A 21,969-nucleotide genomic window follows, 5' to 3' on the forward strand; every position below is an offset into this window, starting at 1 on the left:
GGGAGATTTGGTGCTTAAAAGGATTTTGCCTATTCAGAAGGATTTCAGAGGAAAATGGATGCCTAATTGGGAAGGACCTTATATTGTCAAGAAGGCCTTTTCTGGGGGAGCTATAGTCCTAACTGAAATGGACGGATCAGAATTACCATATCCAGTGAATTCCGACGATGTTAAGAGATATTTCGCTTGAAGAAGAAATAAAAGAGAAAAAATGAGAAAAATGAAAAATGATGGAAAAAACGGAAAGAAAAAAAGAATAAAAAATGGAAAAGGGAAGAAAAAATGAAAAATGAAAAAAGAGAAAAATGAAAAAAAAAGAAATAAAAGGAGGGTTCAAGATGAAAACCCGAAAAAGGCGTCTTGGAACCAAATGAGGTCTCAAGTTGAAAACCCGCAAAGGGCGACTTGAGTTGAATTTGAAATTCAGAATTCGTGCATGGTGGAGGTTCTAAATCAATTTTGGAAGTGGAAAGAACTCCTGATATGGATAGTAACAATGACAGTTGGTGATCAGGGATGAGACTAAAGATTAATGAGTCTCGATTGAAATAACCAAGAGAAATTGAATGCACATGAGATTCAATACTGGTTTAGGGAATCCAATGATAGAGATCTGGGAGTTTAGAATCAGCTTCATACTCTTAAGCATCACAATTTTGGAGATCTTTTTGACAGAAGCTACACTCGAGACATTCTAACGGCGTGCCAGTTCAAAAGCATTTGCATTATTGATATTTGAAGACGCCTACTCTTTTGTTCTTTTATTGTTTCCAGTTAAAAGTTTTCCATGTAGTTACCTGAAAATTCTAGACATTTATATAAATAAATAGATGTCTTTCCTTGTTCGTTTCCCTCTTGTAAACATCTTATTTTGAAAGGTTAAAACATATAGCTTAACTTGAAGTACATGAGATCATTTTGTATTATTGTGCAAAAGGTTTTGGAAAATGCAGGTATTCTGAAGCTGATGATGGTTTTAACATGTAAGCTTGTGTGGTTACGGGAAAATGAAATCTTGAAGTTCGTAGGAAATTTCAGCCATTAAAAGATGACCCTAAGAGATTGTTGTTTGTCGAGAAGTTGATCATAGATACTGGCGGGTTTCAAGAAAGAAATGAGCCAAGGTCATGTTAAGGCGAGAGATATGGAATTGAGATTGTCAACTGGGGTGAACTGGTCAAACGTTCTGTGCCCAAGATGAAGCCGAGTTCCATCGAGATCAAAGGAGATAGAGTTCCTTCGAAGAAGAAAGTGCATCAAATTGCATATTTGCATACATTTAGGCATGAATAGGATCATGACACTCATAATTGCATGATGACTTAAGCATTTGCAGGTTTCCCAATGATAGTTGAAGATTGAAGATATTGAAGCATCGAGATGAAGATAACTAGTCTTGAGATTTTGACAAGAATGATGTTCATACGAAAATTGAGTCAAAGCAGAATCAAATATCCAATGGATTTCAGACAAGTTTGACCTTCAAAATAAGTAAATTTTAAGCCTTCACGAAAGAGCAGTGAAGCAATTAAATCTATAAGCCTTCACGAAAGAGTAGTGAAGCAAACTCGTTTGTTGAAGATTGAGTCCTATACTCTCTGAAGGAATAGGGAGCGGACAAGTTCGTTGAAGATTGATTCCTATACTCTCTGAAGGAATAGGGAGCGGACAAGTTCGTTGAAGATTGAGTCCTATACTCTCTGAAGGAATAGGGAGCGGACAAGTTCGTTGAAGATTGTTCGAGTTCTATACTCTCTGAAGGAATAGAGAGCGGACACGTTTTATTAAGATTGTTCGAGTTCTATACTCCCTGAACGAATAGGGAGCGGACCCGTTTATTGAAGATTTTCCGAGTTCTATACTCTCTGAAGGAATAGAGAGCGGACCCGTTTTATTGAAGATTGTTCAAGTCTTATACTCCCTGACTGAATAGGGAGCAGACACGTTTGCCGAAGATTGTTTGAGTCTTATACTCCCTGAAAGAATAGGGAGCATACCCGCCATTTGAAGATCTTTTCAAGTCTCGCTTATCCTGAAATAGCAGAGAAGCGGATTAATCTTCTGAAGTTCTAATGGCCGGACAAACTTGATCATCTATTGATCTTTGCTCTATTCTCGTTGCACAACAATGAGCAAAGAGGGGCAGCTGTAGATGCTTAATTTGTCTGGGGGCCTATATCATGGGCAAATGAAAGCAGTTTTTGGGAGTTAAAAACAAAAAAAAACGTGGAGGGTTAGTTTTTATCAGAATTAACTGCCATAGAATTAAAAGGAAAGAAGCATTGTAAACAGGGGACTCCGGACTGAAAACAAAAAAAATGGAGAGACATCAAAGAATTTTACATAGGGGAGGAGGAATCGATTTTTTTTTTGGATTAAAAAAGACAGAGACCAAAGGCAGAGGAACACAAGAACAAAAGCACAAGGAAATTGTTCGTTTTTCAAAACAAAGCAACTATAAAAGAGTGTGTAAACAACTAGCAAATTAGAAGTTCAACTCTTGTAAGATTTCCTTCCCATGATTATTTATAATTACATTTTACATTTTTGTTTTAATAGCTTTTGAAATAAGTGTGAAACTTTAAATAGAAATGAGCGATTTTGAGTTTACCTTTGGGTATATGTAGTCGGAGTAAATGAAAGATAGCTATTAGGGTTCTAGTCGAAGGCCAAAGAAGGTGGGTTATCCATTTTTGAGTAAGCGAAGCAAATACAAAACAAAGATTCAAGAAAGCTTTTCTTTTTTTAAAAAAAAAATCTTTGTCGTGTTTCATTGTAACAAAAGAGAAATTGAAAGTAAGAGGGGCTTCGAGTTACCTTAGTAATCGGGGTCGTAGCACCGGAGAGGGGAGACCTGCGCAAAGAAAAAACATAGGGGGAGGCACAAACGAAAGGGGTAGAATTTCATCGTGGGGGTAGTTAATGCCATTTTCCATGCTTTCCTCACTCTCACCATTCCCCAATGCCATATCTCTCTCTTCAGTGCCTTTGTCTCGCTTGACCAGACCCCAAATATCATCCAAATTGCTTCCACCTCTCCTCCAACGTCACATCGTTCTAGGCTGTGGGCAAGTATCGGTTGATCTCTTGGCCACTGTTCCTTCTTTCCCTAACCCAGACGACAAAATCAAGAGCATTAACTTAAAGGTTCAAGGAGGCAGGGAGAGATTATAGAGAAGTGAGAGGCGCCAGATTTGTTCAATTAGGATTAGATTTAGGTTTATTTTAGTTAATTAGATTCTATGTGAAAATTTTTGGGATAATTAATTTTTGTCCATCAAATTTGTTTAGTAAAATCAGAATTTCAGTCCCTCAGAAATTACATGTTTTAACGTTTAAATTACGGAGTCGTGTTTTTTATATTATTTGAACTTTAGTTAGTTAGTGTTATATGTGTTTACATTGAATATGTTTTAATTATTATGTAATGCATGTTTTTATTTGAACAATTGTTCGTAAGTATTATATACATATTTATATTGAATATGCTTTAGCTATTATATTTTACCCTATTTCTATGTATCCTATATTACATGTGTTTAACTTATATATTATTAATAGGTGTATATAATTTTTGTATGAATTTGTTACTCTGCATGATAGCTCTTTGTGTAATCTTTAATTTATATATGATCATATGACATTTTTACAAGAATTGCATGGTAACCTCATTTGCATAACTCGACATATTACATAATCGGACTAAGGGTAATACCTTTTTAATTTAAAATTGTCTTGAGTGGCCTGTCTTAACTGATTAGAGGGTCGTTTTGACCATTTTAAATTAAAAGTGTATCCCAAAAGTGAAACAAGAAATTGATTCATCACCTAAAATTTGGGAACGAAAGAAAAGGAAATGTTCGTTTATTTAAATTTATCGAGAAAAGGTTGTTATATCTTTAAGATTTGGTCTCGATACTTGTAAATAATCAAACATTATTTATCTTTCTAAAATGACTTGATAATTTTAATTTAATTTGTTTGAGTGCTTTTGAATGTTTTAAATTTTCTTTGTTTTATGGGATCAAAAATCAAACTAAATTAGAATTTGTAAAGTTCATTGCAAATACATTAATTAATCGACTAGGTACCGTTTTAGGGCGTTGTGGGGGTGCTAATCCTTCCCCACACGTAATCGACTCCCGAACTCGGATTTTGGTAACTTAGACCTCAATTTGTTGTTTTAATTAAAATTAATTTTTATTTAAAATAACAAACATTTTTGGGTGCCCAATCACACCCTAATTAAAGATTGGTGGCGACTCTTTGAACTGTATTTTTTCGATCATAAAGGAAATCCGATTTTTTTTTCCGAAACGAAAGGTTTTTAAATCGCATTTGTTTTTAAATTAAAAATCAATTGAAAGAGATAAATTAAAAATTAATGTGGTTTTTAAAATCTCACCTTTTTTTACCTTTTGAGGGAAAAATCGTTTCGACACTCACTACATGAATATTCTGCAAACATGATAATAGGTCTTCAATTATCATCAAACCAAACATCTGAACCCCGGCAACACAATTACTACAATGATTCTGGGTTATTTTTTGCTGACAGCTAGTGGTGCTCATTGGGAACGGACCAAGTGCCGTCGACATTTTGAAAGAGATCTCTCCTCTTGCAAAACAAGTTCACATGGCTGTTAGAACACCTTTTAAGTTGTTAAAGGTGGACAATTATGATAATGCATGGTAGCATACAATGGTTTGTTATAAATTTCATCCATTAATTTAAAATTATTAAGCTGCTCAACTTTTTTCCAGATATATAGACTTATTTTTTTTCTGCAGATTGAATGTGCGTATAAAGATGGTAATGTAGAGAATTTCAAGATGGAACAATCGTTGATGCAGATGTCCTTATTCATTGCACCGGGTATGTCTTAAAGATACCTTTTTTTTATAGATTTAAAACCCTTTTTCCAATCATGTGAGGAAGAACCTTTTTTATTACAGGTATAAATACCATTATCCATTTCTCAAGTCAAACGGGATAGTTACTGTAGATGACAACCGTGTTGGACCTCTGTATAAACACGTTTTCCCGCCCACTTTAGCCCCTTGGCTTTCTTTCGTGGGACTAATTTACAGGGTAACCTTTTTGCTTACCCAAAGTATTGAATACATTAACTGATTAATAAAACCGAGTTCCATATTTACACAATCAGGTGGTGATCTTTAAAGTGATGGAATTACAAGCGAAATGGGTGGCAAAAGTTTTGTCAGGTACGTTGGAGCTGCCGTCCCAAAAAGACATGGCATCTTCGGTCGAACAACTTTACAGGCAGATGGAGAACACTGAATTGCCCAAGCATCATACTCAGCCTTGAGAAGGACGAGGCTGAATATGTAACTTGGCTTGCTGATCAGTTGAACTTAAAGCTCCCCAAAAGGTGGAAGGAAATAACCCTATTCTCCAATATCTTGAAACAGATATTTCTTTACGATGAAAACTATAGGGATGCATGCGATGCTGACAAATGGATACAACAAATAGATTCCTCTAATTAACCAATCACATATTAAAAAGTAATAAATAGTAATTGAATATGTGTATATGCAAAAGTTTGCGGGGGTGGCCTTTCATGGTCTTATCTATTTTCAAGTTTGCTCATTGTACCTTTGGTTTTACACTGCATATATATATATATATATATATATATATATATATATATATATATATATATATATATATATATGCGCGTGTGTGTGAAGCTCTGTTTTGAAAATCGGACTAGATCGATCGTTTCAATCGATTCAATTGAAAATCGTTATTTAGTCTGATATAATTTAAATCGGTTGAACCGCTATTAGTGAATCGGTCTAAACCGCTGAACCGTTCTAACCGAACCGGCTAAAAATCGGAAAAAATCGAGAAAAATCGGGATTTTTGGTTTTTTTTAAAAAAAAAAATTAAACCAAACAACGTCGTTTGTTAAACGAGCCAAGTCGAACTCGAGTATTACTAAGCTCGACTCGAACTTGAAAACTTTAAAAGTAAGCTCAACTCAACTCAAACTCACAAGCTAAAAATTATCAAGTTCAACTCAAACTCAAACTCGAAATATAATATTAAAACTTGAACTTAAAAATGCTTGAATTTGAACTTAAAAAGGCTTAAACTCAAAAAAAATTTAGAAGCTTAATGAAGCCTAAAATTCGAGCTTAATTTAAGTGAAAGAATAGTTCACTCAATGCTCACCAAAAGGCTCTATAATTTTAAATGTCAAATTACCTCTATTATTTATAGAAGTTAGTTGTGATACGCTTCTATGTTTCTTAACAATGTAAGATTATTTTATTCTCATATGGGATTGTTTTTTAAAAAAAATTAAACCAAACAATATCATTTTATTATGATTTTTTTAACCCTAAATTTATTTTTTAATTATAGTTATATAATTATATTTATTATTTAATATATTTTACTTTAAATATTATGTTGTAGTTAATTTGAATTATTTTGTTTTACTTAATTTTATAATTTTTAACTTATATATGTTATGACTTGCTTTAAATATAACTTGTGATATAAAAAATTATATTTTATTAAATATTTTTGGTATTTTTATTAAATTTTTTAAATAATTATGACGTCGTCTGGTTCTTTCGACCGATCGGACCGATTCGACTAATTAAACCAATAAATTGATAGTATGTTCAGTTCGTTAACCGATCCGATTCTGAAAACCATGGTGTGAAGGAAAATAAAGAATTTAAGAGGATGAACAATGGTACGTGAGACGGAGAGGAGAGTGTAATAATACAAAAACAAGGGTAGATTTCAATTTTCATCAGTAAATTGCCTGGAATTGAATAAGATTAAAATACCAACAATGACGAAGTCTCCACTCACCTCTCAGCTCTCTCTTCCATAGACGAGTGAGTTTTTCAATACGGTGGAGCTCGTTGTGGAGTTTTTTTTCTCCGGTTCATCAAACTCCCCGGAACTTCCGATTCCGGAGGACACGTCCGACGACACACCGTTAAGCTTGTCCTTTTCTTCCTCACGATCTCCGACGTCGTAGCGGTCGAAGTAAGTGCCCCACACCATACTTCGTCGTATCCGCCGCACCCAGACGACGTTTTGGTCGAACCAGACGGTTCAAGGACCGAGTCAGGTGTATCCAAACCGGAATAATTTAAAGGCAGATAATTGCACTCGAACAGGAACTTGGACAGCCCATCTTCTGTTCTTAACAAATAACTCCGCTGCAACAAAAAAAGGTCGAATCATGATTTTTGAATGGTCAGCAAAGAAGGACCAAAATTGAAGAGAGAGAGAAAATGAACCTTGCAGGAGAGAGAACAAAAGAGATAAGGGTGTTGCAGGCATCTGTCGCAGATGGTGAAGAAATTGCCGGAGCCTCTGAACTGTCTCGCCTGAGGCATTTGGTTTATAAATATCACTTTTGCACTATTCGTTATGTATGACTAAAACAAAGAGAAAATGAAAGCCATTAAATTACCTTGAATTGAAAATAAATACATAAATTCAAAGCTCCACAAGGAGGAAGAAGGGTGACTTACTTTAACAAAGGAACAGTCCATTAAATTTGTGGCATCATCCAATCTTATAAAATCATGGTATATATATCTTCTTATCTGCAAAACGAGAGAATTTTTAACAAACTGAAAGCCAAAAAACAAAAGCGATGTTCGTTTCTGAGCAGAAACCTGTAAGAGCCTGTGGGAGCTGTGGCGTTGAAAGCAGTGAGGGCATATACTGATGCAACAATCCAAGCAGAAGATGTTCTTCTCATTTTTTTTTGGCGTCTTCATGGACTATACAAGCGTTGAAGAATTTCTCAGAAAGAAGAACATGAAGCCAACGAGGTGCATGAGAAGAAAACAACTGTAAAATTGAAACATAATTCCATTAGCTCTCGGCAAAGATTAAAAACGAGTAAAAAGAGAACACAGTACACTTACCATGGTAATTTTCTTGTTTGAACTTAGAAGAGAGATCTTGGTCCAGGGCATTTGACGATTATGGCAATGAGAGAGAAGATGAGAGCTCAAGAGAAGAGAAACGGCGCCTGGTTGCTGCTGCTGCTGCTGCAGGTTTTCCTTTTCGTGTGTACTCGAACGTCATCGTAGTCTAGTCTAGTGTAAAGCTAAAGATAGAAAAGTTAAAAAAAATGGCATTTTTAATTACAGGGTCTTGACTGAAAGGAAAAGAGCTGGCCATTGTCCCCCAAAACCCTTAAAAACCTAACCTTTTGGTTGATTTTTTTCTCTCTCTTGTGCAAACTGCAAAATGACAAGATTGGGGCTCTGGGTTTCAGAAAGTGACCCATTTTTTAAAACTTTCTTCATCATCTTCATTAATACATGTGGATGAAGACTACTAGCAGTCTTTGGGTCAATCCGTGGCTTCTTTATAAATTGCTCAATTATTGTTGGATGCTTAACTGATGTCAATGGAGTTTGATTTCAACTAGTTTCTGGTCAAAAAAACATGGAAATTATTTACAAGGACTATACATTCACTATTTTATGATAAATACATATACGAGTTAAATCCATGTACTACATTTTTGTATATGATTAATTTAGGTGAAACGACACTAGAGGTCCTTGTACTTTTGAAGAAAATCAATGTGATTCTTGTATTATTTTTTCTCTTAAAGTGGCCCTCTAATTCAAAAAGTAAATCAATGTGACTCTTTGACTAACATTTTTTTTCATTTGACTTACGATGCTAACTTGGTAGTTTACAGTACTAACGTGGTGGTCTACGGTACTGATGTGACAATCTATTTGTCATGTTTGAGATACTAATTTAGTTCATTTGTCATGTTATCTGCCACGTTATCAATCACTTGTGATTGTCACGTTAACACCGTGAACTGCCACATCGATATTGTATCGGTCAATGACAAAAAGCGTTGGTCAAAAGGCTACATTAGATTTATTTTCTAAATTAGAATGTCATATTGAAAGAAAAAAATACTAGTCTCACATTAATTTTTTAAAATATAGAGAACTTTCATATTTTTTTTATCATTTTTATTTGTTTATGAGAATAATATTTATTTTATTTTTTGGTCAAATGAAATTATTGTCTTAATTGTATTATTTTTAAAGAAATATAATATATTTGAATACATATTTTTAAAAGGGTTAATTATATGAATTATCACTTATGTGTGTGTTTTGTTAACTTTTGGACACTAATTTTAAAAAACATAAGATATATTTACTTTTGTTTTTATTTAATTAAAATATGGTCATTACGGGTTATTGTTGTTAACAATTAATAGAATATGTGATGTGAAAGTTGGTATAATCACACAATTAATCTATGTTATTTACATATTATCTCAATTTAGTCGTACTTTTAAATAAATTTTAACATAAAATATATTTTTAAATGAAAATAAAAATAAAATGCTTTTAAATAAAATATTATCTCATTTTGCTTTGCTTTGTTTTCTTTGAACTAGAGAGTGACATATGTCACTTTTTAATTGGTAAAAATAAATATATTAAATTAAAATAAAATTAGTCCTCCAATTGAATAGTGACACATGACATTAGGGGGTGAGCAAAACTTGACTCGACTCGTGAAAACTCAACTCGAATTAACTTCAATTAGTAATTTCATAAACTCAACTCGACTCGAAAAAAATTCAAGTTCAAATTGAATTGTAAAATACAACTCTAATAACTCGAAATTTTAAGTAATTAGTGATTTTCAAGCTTGAGTTGAATCCCTTGACTATACATCATAAATGTATATCACGTGTGAAAAAAATTATGAAGAAATACACATGTATTGTATATAGTTATAAAAGATCAATTAAATTGGTATCAAATAATATCATAATATTATAAATATTTATAATTAAATTTAAACAGAAACTTGAAAATTTGGCTCGACTTGACTTGAATTTTAAAAACTCGACTTATCTCGAAAAAATTTCAAGTCAAATTCGAGTTGTAAAATAGGACTTTTCAATTCGATTAATTCAAAATTTTTTGACTCGACTCAGCTCGATTGAATGCTCACTCCTATGTGGCATGACATGTGACATCATTCGATTGGAAGATTAAATTTATTTTAATTTATTAAAAGTATGATTAAACTGAGAAAATGTGTAAATAACAGAGACCAAATGTGTGATTATATCAAAATATTTAACTGTTATTAACGACAGTTAACTCGGGTGATCACATCTTAATTAAATAAAAAAATGATCATATCTTATTTTTTTTTAAAATTAGTGACTAAAAATGAACAAAATACAAATATAAATAATCATCCATGTAGTTAACCCTTTTAAAAATTACTACTCCATAAAATTTTATTACTTAATCCACCCCCATCAAAAACTTTTATATCAGAAAATAATTTGGTAAAAGAATGAACCTAGCTGAATTATAGGTCGAGGGTGAAGTCTGGTTTCGCAGTTTCTGAAACTCAAATCATGCAAAGATCTTAAAATTGAATATGAGAAACGACAGTGAAAAATGATTTATTTTTTTTCTAATTTCTTTGGCAAATATGAGTTGGGATATAAAACATGAAAAAGTAAGGGAAATTGAATAAAACTTTGCACAAGATCCAGAAAGCAGCTGCACAAAAGACAGCAGTGAAATTAAGGCTTTTAGAGGAAATCCAGGCAGGCAAAACAAGATGCCAACAACACGTGAAATAAGTGAAGAACACGAGATCGTATGAAATCGTGCACGTTTAGGAAAGACAACTTGTAAGCTAAGGTGATAGATAAGTTTCTAGATATAACTTACTTTTTCTCATTCATCCATGACTGCAAATAAAACCACCCCCAAATTTCACCAACCAGAAGACCCTGATCTCCATGTGTCTTATTTATCCTCGAAACTCGACATCATGGGTTACTTCCTCTTTGGTTTTTGCCTGCACTGCCGTTGTTATGACCATGTGATTCATTTCAAACTTAAAATCCACCTCTGCTGGATAGCACTCCCCCCCCCCCCCCCGCGCGGGGACTCAGATTATACCGACCGAGGCAATCTAGTTCTGAACAGTTATCTTCATCTCAGAATGGTTACAACTCCAGGTTCAAATGTAAAGATATCAGTCGGTGAATCTCATATATTCAAATAATGAAGTTCACTCTTTTTTCTTTTGACCTACAAGGCCCTATGTGATCATAAGTGAAATTGACTCAACAATGAAGAGTGACGATGAACCGCCCGTTGACTACATCAAATGCATATGATTTGCAGAAGAAAGAAAATTGTGACTTTCTGTCTGATGGTTACCAAAAGGAAGGTACCTCTAGCTTCATGGAGAATATGACCTATTATAACAAATTACAAAGCAAAGTTCTCTTAGCGAAACACTACCACTTTCGACATTGAGTTTTAACAACTCGTGTCTCTAGTTACTCCGATAGCCAATAGATAATAAGGAACAATGTACAAGCAGCAATAACTGCAGAGTGTCTCTTGAACGCCTCCTCCTTATGGAACCTAGAAAATAGGGGACTTTTAATTAGTATAGAGAATAATGCTACATGTGTAAAAAAATTCTGGCAATAAAGATGCACAGTAAAGTACCAAGCAAGCCACGAATAACAGGGAACTTGTCACTTAAAACTTTTACTTTCCCTTGAACATCTCCAAACAAAGCTCGTTGAGAGCCCAACACAGCCCTTGTCGTTTGTGCTTGATTAATGACATCATCTATATATAAGAAAAAAAGATACTGATAATGAAATGGATGCTAGAACAAAATTACAGTTTATCTTGTTGCATGGTGCTAAAGCTATCGAGCAAAAAATTTATGACACCAATTGGAAGCGTAGAGGACTTTTCTATATGCCACACTAATCTTATCAAGCAAAAAACCTAAAGCATTTTTAAGATTCCTGAAATACCTGTCGGCAGAGCTAGAAAAATATGTGTGTGAATATAGACAGATATTTGTGTGTGTCTGTGCAAGCATGCACATGTTTTTTGTATGCATTAGAAAGAGAGGTTACAAAAAATTCTTGTTGGCATATCTTTTTACAATCAGTTTTGGACATCAATTGAGTTCACCATCCCCTCTCCCAGACCAACTACTAAAGTTTCCTTTTTGGGTGGATAATAACTTAGTCACATAGTATGTTCACTTGAGCCAAAATACAGATAATGCAAAACCCATGGTTTTGCCGCTAATCATAGAAGGTAACAGCTCTAAGAAGAATCAACATTCACAAGTTTGCATGGCGTTTCAAGTTTAAAGTAGTTCCTTCTACTCCTTGAAAGAAATTACGAAGACATTTGGACTTAGGGGTGACAATCAAGAGATAAAAGGGTCTGCATCAGTAAGTAACCAGAACCAAAATGATGGAAGCTCATCATCAAAATGAAGGCAATTTTGTTATTTGGGGTTACTTTTATTTCTATGGGCTTGATTCTCTATTTACGTAATTTTGTGCTTTAGCTAGCTTTTGGTAATTGAGATTAGGAATCGAAGATTAGAAACAAAAGAGACTAGAGAGCTTTTATATTTTTAGCCATCATACTTGAGAGTTGAGACTGGTAATTTTGGCATTGAGATTTTACATACCAAACCACTAGTTTAAGGTTTTACCTTCTGAGCAATAGATTCATTCCTTTAATCTGTTATGTGTATGTGTGTAGCATATATTTCCTCTTCAAGCAGTCAAGTAATTGTTAATGACAAGACACAGAAGAGGAAGATTCTGAAAACAAAGAATGAACCAAGATATGCACAGATTAAAAATAATTAAATCTTACATGAGCTATGCTCCCATGGATGGCAGCTCGCTCTCTGAGTAATTGCATTCTTGGTGACATGCTCCCAGATGCCTACATGAAGGCAGTTATAGTTATTTTCCGGAAACAATGGTATGGGAAATTAGAGCAACAAATTTAAGAATATGACTACCTTAGACTCATTGATATCTTCCCTGACAGAACTCAGAAGCTCTGCATGTTCCCTCATTGAGTTTGTATTTCCATTGATTCTTCTGAATTCCTTAAAACAAAAAATTATACCATTACTTCAAACCTATAGATTATTAATCAACTTATCCAAATAACAAATGTCCAAAAGCAGTAACTGCGTTATTTCATGGAACATGAATACATTAATCTGCAATGCAAGGAACCAGAGTGGTAAATGAAGTAACTAAAGAAACCATAGGGTTTGGCATGTAGCAGCATAAATATATAAGCGAGGAAGCCGTTGCTCTTCAGAAATTGAGAGTGAATGAATGCATTCTGGGGGCTTGGTTTGTACATACAAAGTAGAAACAATATTTTAACCGGGTAATTCCAAGGAAAATGGGTACATTAACTTATATTAAGCAGCTTCATGGTGAAATGTGTTTGTAAGATGATCAATTTAAACTTTAAACCCGTGTCCAATAAACATGCTTTTAACAAATGCAGGTAAGTCCAAGAAGAAACATGACTGCTATAATACACTAACAGTTCCTTATCAGATGCAATGTAGGAAAAGATGTAATGAAATCCTCATATTCCTTTAGGGCTCTTAATATCTGATAACTAAACATGAATATCTGAATTAAGAAAACAAGAGTATAAAGCAGAGTGAGCGGATTAAACCTGAGTAAACTCATGTAGAATGCCTCTATGCCAAGCAAGTTTCTGGGTTTCCGAACTAGTCGGTGCAGAAGATGCAGCACATCTACTCATTGCATCATTTATGTCCAGCAGTTTCTGAAGCAATGGTTGAATTTCAATTTCCATAGACTTCCATGATCTGCTTGATCCGATCGGTCGCGACCCAGTATCTACATAACCTAAATGTAAGTAAATATTATCACAAAGAACAAGAAAAAACGAAAGATCACCAGATTCCTTAGGCTTTGGATTCCTAAAATAGAATATGCTCAATTCTTCAACAGATTTGTTCCTAATTTCAGTAATCTACCGAAAAAAAAAAACTCAAAAAGCAACACAGATTCCAGAAAACAACAATAAAAAAAGGATGAAAAGGAGCAAACCTACTGGGGTGAACCTAGCACCGAGCTTAGCATGAGAAGAGAGTTTGACATCGAGATCGCCTTCGATTTTTCGAGCTTCTTTCCTCAGTTCCTCCCAACCCGATTCTTATAGATCCAAGTTCGGATCCGTCATTTGGATCTCGGTAGTTCAAATTGGAGTCCTCGCTCTTCAATTCCGGCGTTGAGTTCTTATGAGGAGATGGGTTCAGTTATTACAGTTACTAAGTAACCTTATTTGATTAATTAAACTAAAATAAATATTTAAAATTTTAAATCACGTTGTGACACATGTCATATTCTAATTGAAGGCTTAATTTATTAAATTAAATTTAAATTAGGATTAAATTGATATAATGTATAAATATTAATGATCAAATGTATAATTATATCAATTTTATTAACGGCCACATCAGTACTTCCGTTAAATATAAACAACAAGTGGTTTGATTCATAACAATTAAATAGTTAGGTAGTCTGAACGATAAAATCGAAAGATTGATAGTAAAAGTAAAAGAGCTAACTAGTTGAGTGGTCAGTGGTATAGTTTACCCTATTACATATCTGCCTAGCTTTATCATATCTAATTTGACCCCCGAACTACAGCTAAAATATCATTTTCGTCCTTAAATTATTAGTCTTTAAAATGTCATTCGCACTACTCCAAATCAAATGGGGGTTTGATTTATGTTTTCATTGTCAACAGGAAAGACATTCAACACAATCCAGTGCAGCATACTGCCATAGAAATGAAGCAAGAAGCCAGCCAACCACTGTTAATTTATGCGAATGAACCAAATTTACATGTGAATAATAGCTATTCGGGATAAGAAGTAGGTCCAACAAATCCCTTTTCTCATTTCCATTCATGCAGGTGACACCATGTCTACCCTCATAGCTTTCATACATCTGTTTCTTTATGTCCTTCTCCTTCTGGTGATCTCAGTTGACACATTTTGTTGTTACAGAGAAAGATTCTGCTAGACTCGTACAATCATCTCAACCATCAATCATTTCCTTTCCAACTGTTTCTATTTTTATGCTCATCGCTGACAGATGCATAGACTGCTGACATGCCACTAGGGATTATACAATCAATTTAAGAGGCTCTGGATTCTTTTCTTGTTTCTATATGATTCTAGGGAAATAATCGTATGTAATATGTACTTGACAAATTCTAGTAGAAGGCTCGTCCCTGATGTTGCTCCAAAAAACTCAACGTCTCCGTGAATGTTTTTGTTTCTTGATAGAGTGGAGGTTTGGTTAGGTGTGTATGATGCGTTGGTGAATGAAGAAGGTGGGGACATTTGTGTTTGTAGTTCAAGTAATTAGTGTGTGTTGTCATGGAAAGAATGAGTGTAGCTAGGTCGGTCCTTAGTCTAAATATTATTCTTCACTGTGTTGTGATTCTATCATGATCGTGGCGGGACGAAAATTTCATGGGCGGAGGAGTCTCAGATAGAAATGACAACCCCATAACAATGTTATGGAGGAAGAGAGAGTGGTAGTTTAAGGACAACATCGATGTCCTAGTTATCATTTGGGGGCTAAATTTGATACTAATCATTTTTATTAACATGCCATATCATCATTTGAACTAGAGAGTTAACGATGGAATGATAATTTTGTGATAAATCGATGATTTTAATGATCATAATATAATTGTTTAAACTTAAGTGGCTAAAATGTAAGTATTATCAAACTTTAGTGATGTAGTTTACCCTTAGTTTATTACGCGTGAAATTTGACACTGACGCCCACTTCGAACTGTATTTCGTCCTTCCGTTGACTACCTTTTCACATTCCCGTTTTCGTTTTAAGCTGCCGAGTTTTCAGTGATTCGCTTTCTATTTATAAAACAAGGCCATCTCTCCCCGTTCACTCCACATACATCTACCTAAGATTATGAGTTTAAATCTTCAGAGCTGCCAAAAAGAAGGCCAAAAAGGTTAGTTTTTTCATATAGATTTCGTCTCTAATGAAGAACTCCGTTGTAGAGTGGAATAAGAATGTCTAATATACCAACGTCTCTTTCCGAAGTTTGCCTTACGCCTTACCATGTCCATCGCCGATCCTTGGCCCTTTTCACGAACCTCTTTTTCTTTGCTGTAACCAAGTCCTTTTAGCTTTATTCATAAACACATACATACAAAGGAAAAAAATCCCTCCTTTTGTTTTACGTTATCCATGAGGAAGATAAGAGGCTTCAAGATTGGGAAGAAGCTGGTCCGAATCTCCGGACGGTTCATCGGGAAATCTCGGTGTCCACGTGGATGTCGTCCCTTGACTCAGCCAGGATCGTTTTGCAACTCAAACCCTTTCTCCAAGCTTATTACTTGGGGTCGCCGCTTGACACAAGCAGCCAAATCTCTCTGCTCAGTGAAACCCGGGTCGGGTTACGTCCCCGTCAAAGAGGAAGTCCAGAAAGGACGCTTGGCCGTCTACCTTGGTAAAAAAGGCGGCGACTTTCATAGAGTTTTGGTGCCGGTTATTTACTTTAACCACCCTTTGTTCGGCGAGCTCTTGCGAGGAGCCGAAGAGGAGTATGGATTTAGCCAGCAAGGTGGAATCACGATTCCCTGCGGATTCTCGGAGTTTGAGAGGGTCCGAACCCGGATCGCAGCCAGAACCGGAAGATGGAAAATGTCGTGGAAGCGCCACCTTTGAGAGGATGCCGCCGGTGGTGATATTTTGAATATTTGATAACGACGATAATTAATTCTGGTCAATGATTCGATAACGATGTTATAATTGAATAATTATATTTGTAGTGTGTTTATATTCCATTATGAGGCACATTTCCAGAAGCCAAGCCATCATCTTCCACTTTTGATTGGAATAAGCAGCGTATGATTTGGCTTAAAAGCAGCATTATCGGCCGAGGAATAAAGCGGTAGAGGGAATATTGGTATAACCATGGCCCAACCCTAAATAGTGCAAAGATTCCACTCACAAACCTTCCACTCCTCTTTCAGAATCTCCCTACCTAAAGCACTCAACTTGGAACTACAAAAATATAAAAAGGAGGATAGCATAAGAGGGAAAAAGATAGAGTTTCACCCATTCTAATCCCTTCCTCATGTCAAATTTTTTGGGTAAATAACATGTTTAGTACCTAAACTTTCAATTTTTCAAAACCATATCTAAAGTTTAGTTTTTGTTTCATTTTAGTACCTTATTCAAAATTTAACGTTAGGTTTTGATTTTTTTTTAAAGTTTAGGCACTAGAACGCGTTAAGATTTTAACGGTGGGTACTAAATAAAACAAAAACTAAATGTTATGTATAGTTTTGAAAAAAATTAAAAATTTAATTACTAAAACGAAATAAAAATGATAGTTTAAGTACTAAATGTATTTTTAAATTTTGTTTCTTTTTCTGTTTCGATTCATTCACCCCACCTAAACACACACACACAAAGGGGAAATTATTAATTGGGCTTGGGCATATTGTCTACAACAGTCTGATTTTCTTATTTGCTGAATGATCTTTTTAGCTACTGAATTTTATTAATTTAACTATTTTAGCCAATGTATTTGAGGTACCTTAACCTGAAAAAAATACAGGTTTAGAGATGCTGTGTGTGATTTATGCAACTTGCAAACTATAAATATCAGGTAATGTAGAAATCTCAAGGAGTTGCAACATAGATTCTAAAAGATAAGCGTTTGTAGCGAGCAGGTAAAACATGTAGTGGACGTTAAAGGAACATGTTTGCTAACGTTAACCGAGCACCAATACGACTTTATTTGTTCAAGCTCGACTTGTTTAAACTCCTAATTTTAATATTTATATTAAAATAAATAAAATTTAGGTGAATTCCAACTTAAATTGACATGATTTTAAGTGATACTCTTGGTGTAGATAAGTGTATATTCCTTCCGGGGTGAAACAATCAGTTTTCCTTTTTAGAAAAAAAATAAACCACAAAAGTCGTTGAAAACGAATGTCATTTTCTAACATTAACCAAGTTTCGTACTTGAGAAATCAACCACCAACCAAACCCTAATCTAGTCAGACAAATTGTGCTTGCAAGAAGAAAAAAAATGCTTTCGGTTGGCTATTTACTGATGTTGTCATCTTAACTAACTAATTCCATTGAACATCGTCATTGACGTGCTGTATTTGTTTATTTTAAAAAATATATATATGTAATATCCGTACACTACGAACACGAAGGATGAAATCAACTTTGTTATTCACTGATAAGACTATACAACTACACAAATAACTAATGACAACATCGACACTTACAGCCTTAACTGATATTTATTTTACGAGCGGCGATTAAACTTAGTCATAATCATACATATACAATTGCATTAATTTATAGTCCCAAAGTGTAAGGCACGCCAGTGCTAGCCAACCAAGAATTACCGGCGAGAAATTCACCGGCGGTAAACCTTGACGCCTCGCCTGCGCTCCTAAGAATACGGTAACCTCTCCATTTGACTCTATTGGATGTGGATGAACCGGGGCCGGTGTTCATGTACTCGGCGTAATACAATGTGTTAAGCGCGAAATTACCGTCCCATTCCATCCAACCGGCGGGGTTAATCAGGCTATCGAGGTACGTTTTCATGAATACCGTCCTCGAATATTGTTTCCATGGCCTCCCTAGGTACGTTTTGACCGAGCCTTGCACCGGCCTTAAATCGGAGGCTGCGGTAACTCTAGAGTTGTGGATTATAATTCCAGTGTTCTGATTTGGGTCGGTTCGACCTTGGGCGGTCACCGTATTGGTTTTATTAGGGGGATTCCGTGCATATATGTTGCAGTTTTGTAACACACAAGCTGAGTTACCAAATATGAAATCGACGGTTCCGTGGATGTCGCATTCTCGGTAAAATTGTCTCTCGGAATGGACGTAAAGAGTGTCTTGGTACCCTTCGAAGCTGCATCTGTAGAACACCGAGAGATCGGAGCCTGAACGGAGAGCCACCGCCTGCTGGTTTCTAGGACCGGCGGTGTTTCTGAACGTAATGTCACGACCAATAAACCCATCTCCAACAACAGCTGAAATTCCGAAGTTATTACAAAAAGAAAAAAAGAACGTCAGTTAATATTTCGTTTTCAATCTAGAATTTGACTAGCATATTAATTAAATGCAGATCAAATCACATCAATGTAATAGCTGATTCATGCTGTTTTAGTTTTCAAAACATTTTCTTGACTAAAAGAGCTATATTTTCTATGAATATCCATAGGTCGAACTTGTTGAAATTCTAAGAACTTTACACGTACAGATTATTCGATATTGAATTCGAAAACTGAAAATTTGATCATAAATTTATTGTCACTTAATATAATTTGGTTAATTAATAAACCATTTTTTACATGTGACAAAGAAAGGAAAAATTGTAGACAGGTTGCCTTCATGGTAATTTATTTACCACAAATAGGACTAATAGTTCTCCATTGACTTAGTTCGTCTACTGACTAGGATGTTTGGTTTTTATTTATTGTTTTACCAAAAGTCTAAGTACTAATTAAGAAGCAAAGATTAAATTACTAGTAAAATAATTATAAAAAAAACTCTTAAGAAAATACAAAGGGAACCAACCGGCATGTTTCCTACCATTAATTTTTAATATGGTTTACAATTAAATAATAATGGTAATGATTTAATATTTTGAATATATTTAAATTTATTTAATAAAATATTTTCAATGAAAAATACACAAAATTTACAATTTTTGTTGTCTTGGTTCATTGACTATGCAAGAGATTGTGCATAAAATGCACTATATATTATATCCAATTATATTCAACATTTAATTTTTATATCACTTGTATTATTAAAATTGATAAACAAATTAATAATGTAACACATTAAAAATAATACATGTCAACCATGAAATAATTTACTAATATTAATATAATTATATTTGAATCTTATATATATATTATAAAAGTTAAAACAAAATGACAAAGGTTTCAAAAAGAAATTAGGCATGAGTTCGTACCTGATTAATTTTAGATTTATAGGTTTGTTATTTGTTTATTATATTTATCTACTAAGCTATATGTACAAGTTATGTAGGGATGGCTGAATAGCCCCGATGCTTAGCCAAGAAAAATTAAAAACATTTTATTAATAACATTTGTTGTTATTGTGGGCTGATTTATCACAAAAAATTATATTATTAAATAATAATTAATTATCTATTAAAACTATTTAATTGAAGAATATGTTATAGTGACGACAGATGTTGTTTTAATTCCGATTAAAATTAAATTTTAAGTTCAATCCCGAACATTTTTTTACATTCTTACAAAAAAATGAAGTTAATGACATTATTTTCATACTTTTGAAGTTAAGTCTTTAGTTTTAGAAGTAGTTGCCTTGGTACCCGTCTAAACCTAGTATTTAGCATGAGGTTTCCGCTACTAATATTACCTGCCCTTTCCTTGCAAGGTATACTTTCATGGCAAGGCACCATTGTCCATTTTTACTGAAGTGTGACTGTGGAAGAAGTAATTTTATCTCAGTAAAAATATCATGCGAAATCTTACTCACCAAAAGTGGCTGAACTGAAAGTAGTGGATCCTCCTCCGACGCTTTTACTCCCAGTGATGATAGTTTTCCCAATACCATCGCCCGCCATCATAATATTTTTCAGATTGCTTCCTATCTCAACGTTCTCCCTGTACGTACCAGCCTTCACGTATATCACGTACCTTCCACTCCCGGACCGCTTCGAAGCGGCGGATATCGCGTCTTTTATTGTCCTATAATTCCCTGAACCGTCCTGCGCTACGACGATATTTGCCCGAGAAGCCGGAGATGATGACTGCAACAGCTTCCTGTCACCGGGTTTCACCCACGTGGGGAACCCATCTTTGTACGTCGGTTCCTTGTAAGGTGCCTTGTTGAGAGCCAGGGTGTTACTGATTAGCTTGGACACGTTATTCGACATCATGGGAGGAAGGTAATCCGGGACACCGAGTTCGATAAACCCGTTCCGACAAGTTTCGAGGTTGGTTAAAGCCGTGCTGAGCCATGTTTGACGATCGTCTTTGTTGAGATTAGGGCTGGATTCAACAGTTTTGTTGAGACTAAGAACGGTTAGCTCATAGAGCTTTAAACAATCGGACCATGCAGCCTTTTCGCGCTCGTTTCGGCACTTTGTACCCAACGAATACGCGTTTCTTTCGGCATGAGTGGCACGCTCTAACGCGAGGTGCATGGCGACTTTGAGGAAATCGGGCTCATCTTTGATCGGTATATTTTTTTGATCATTGCTCAAAAAATACTCGCACGGCACCGGGTTCGGAGTTTTGCCGCACCACGATCTCACGTCGTTGGTCCTATAGCCTAACACAACGGGAAAAACAAAACAAGAAACCACGAAAAGCGCTACGAGGATTTGAGAATGTGCTAGTGCCATGGATGGGGTTTTTGACTCTTTGAAAATGCTAGGGTTTATATGGGATATTAAAGCTCCATCTCTTCATCTCCTTATATAGATGCTTTGGTCCACCTAAAGGTTTGAATTTTAGCACTTCCTCAAACTGTAAATTACTACAAAACTGTTTGTTGGCAGCTTGAAAAGTGAATTCTTTTATACATAAGAAGAGGAAAAACGAAACATGCATTGACCATAAGAATTATACATGCAAATCCCATATGATATTAAGATGAAGAGCCTTACTTTGGTCTAACAGCGAGCCGTCACCCATTTTGACGATGAAAAGTCAGATTGTTTTGGGCATTTCATTACATGATTGCCTTTGCTGCAAATTGTCCCTAAAAAAACTATGGGAGGTGCCCTTATTTTCAACGGATTCATCCATTTTGTGTCACTTTGATTTTTCGAAAAAAAAAATACACGTTTCATTTTACTTGGACTTCTTATCTCTCACCTGCTTGCAGTTTGCTTTCAGGCTACAAAAAATAATTACCGGCTAACCCACTTTTCCCTACTAATTACCGTAAGTAGAAAAGCATTGAATTTTCAATCATTCATGATGCATAATTTTATACAAAGATTCTTGAA

At 34.8% G+C, this 21,969-nt stretch overlaps 4 protein-coding genes and 1 pseudogene across 4 annotated transcripts; 2 read left to right on the forward strand and 3 right to left on the reverse strand.

Moving 5' to 3' along the window:
* The first annotated feature begins 2,922 nt into the window (after positions 1 to 2,922).
* On the forward strand, positions 2,923 to 5,330 carry LOC120132953 (flavin-containing monooxygenase FMO GS-OX-like 3). Its single transcript, XM_039149626.1, has 5 exons — positions 2,923 to 3,147; positions 4,559 to 4,669; positions 4,792 to 4,856; positions 4,957 to 5,092; positions 5,169 to 5,330. The coding sequence occupies exons 1-5, from the start codon at positions 2,923 to 2,925 to the stop codon at positions 5,328 to 5,330; spliced, it is 699 nt and encodes a 232-aa protein (XP_039005557.1).
* Positions 5,331 to 6,891: 1,561 nt separating this feature from the next.
* Positions 6,892 to 7,392, reverse strand: LOC120132954. Its single transcript, XM_039149627.1, has 2 exons — positions 7,294 to 7,392; positions 6,892 to 7,212 (listed from the first exon to the last, which is right to left on the reverse strand). The coding sequence occupies exons 1-2, from the start codon at positions 7,390 to 7,392 to the stop codon at positions 6,892 to 6,894; spliced, it is 420 nt and encodes a 139-aa protein (XP_039005558.1).
* Positions 7,393 to 11,196: 3,804 nt separating this feature from the next.
* LOC120132911 lies at positions 11,197 to 14,106 on the reverse strand (annotated as a pseudogene).
* Positions 14,107 to 16,145: 2,039 nt separating this feature from the next.
* LOC120132955 (auxin-responsive protein SAUR36-like) lies at positions 16,146 to 16,637 on the forward strand. Its single transcript, XM_039149629.1, has one exon. It carries the CDS (start codon positions 16,158 to 16,160, stop codon positions 16,635 to 16,637), a length of 480 nt encoding a protein of 159 aa, XP_039005560.1. The 5' UTR covers positions 16,146 to 16,157.
* A 1,659-nt stretch (positions 16,638 to 18,296) lies between these two features.
* LOC120132827 (pectinesterase 2-like) lies at positions 18,297 to 21,412 on the reverse strand. Its single transcript, XM_039149513.1, has 2 exons — positions 20,490 to 21,412; positions 18,297 to 18,985 (listed from the first exon to the last, which is right to left on the reverse strand). Exons 1-2 carry the CDS (start codon positions 21,358 to 21,360, stop codon positions 18,297 to 18,299), a joined length of 1,560 nt encoding a protein of 519 aa, XP_039005444.1. The 5' UTR covers positions 21,361 to 21,412.
* Positions 21,413 to 21,969: the final 557 nt, after the last annotated feature.

This window comes from Hibiscus syriacus, unplaced genomic scaffold (assembly GCF_006381635.1).
Source record: "Hibiscus syriacus cultivar Baekdansim isolate YM2019G1 unplaced genomic scaffold, ASM638163v2 tig00110570_pilon, whole genome shotgun sequence".
NCBI classification, from domain to species: domain Eukaryota; kingdom Viridiplantae; phylum Streptophyta; class Magnoliopsida; order Malvales; family Malvaceae; genus Hibiscus; species Hibiscus syriacus.

Coding starts and splice junctions, on each gene's coding strand:
- LOC120132953 (XM_039149626.1), top strand. CDS start 2,923: ATGCCATTTTCCATGCTTTCCTCACTCTCACCATTCCCCAATGCCATA. Junction 3,148..4,558: donor TCAAGAGCATTAACTTAAAG/GTTCAAGGAGGC, acceptor TTTTGCTGACAG/CTAGTGGTGCTCATTGGGAA. Junction 5,093..5,168: donor TCGTGGGACTAATTTACAGG/GTAACCTTTTTG, acceptor TTACACAATCAG/GTGGTGATCTTTAAAGTGAT.
- LOC120132954 (XM_039149627.1), bottom strand. CDS start 7,392: ATGCCTCAGGCGAGACAGTTCAGAGGCTCCGGCAATTTCTTCACCATC. Junction 7,213..7,293: donor TTTGTTCTCTCTCCTGCAAG/GTTCATTTTCTC, acceptor TTTTTGTTGCAG/CGGAGTTATTTGTTAAGAAC.
- LOC120132827 (XM_039149513.1), bottom strand. CDS start 21,360: ATGGCACTAGCACATTCTCAAATCCTCGTAGCGCTTTTCGTGGTTTCT. Junction 18,986..20,489: donor TTTCAGTTCAGCCACTTTTG/GTGAGTAAGATT, acceptor TCGGAATTTCAG/CTGTTGTTGGAGATGGGTTT.
- LOC120132955 (XM_039149629.1), top strand. CDS start 16,158: ATGAGGAAGATAAGAGGCTTCAAGATTGGGAAGAAGCTGGTCCGAATC.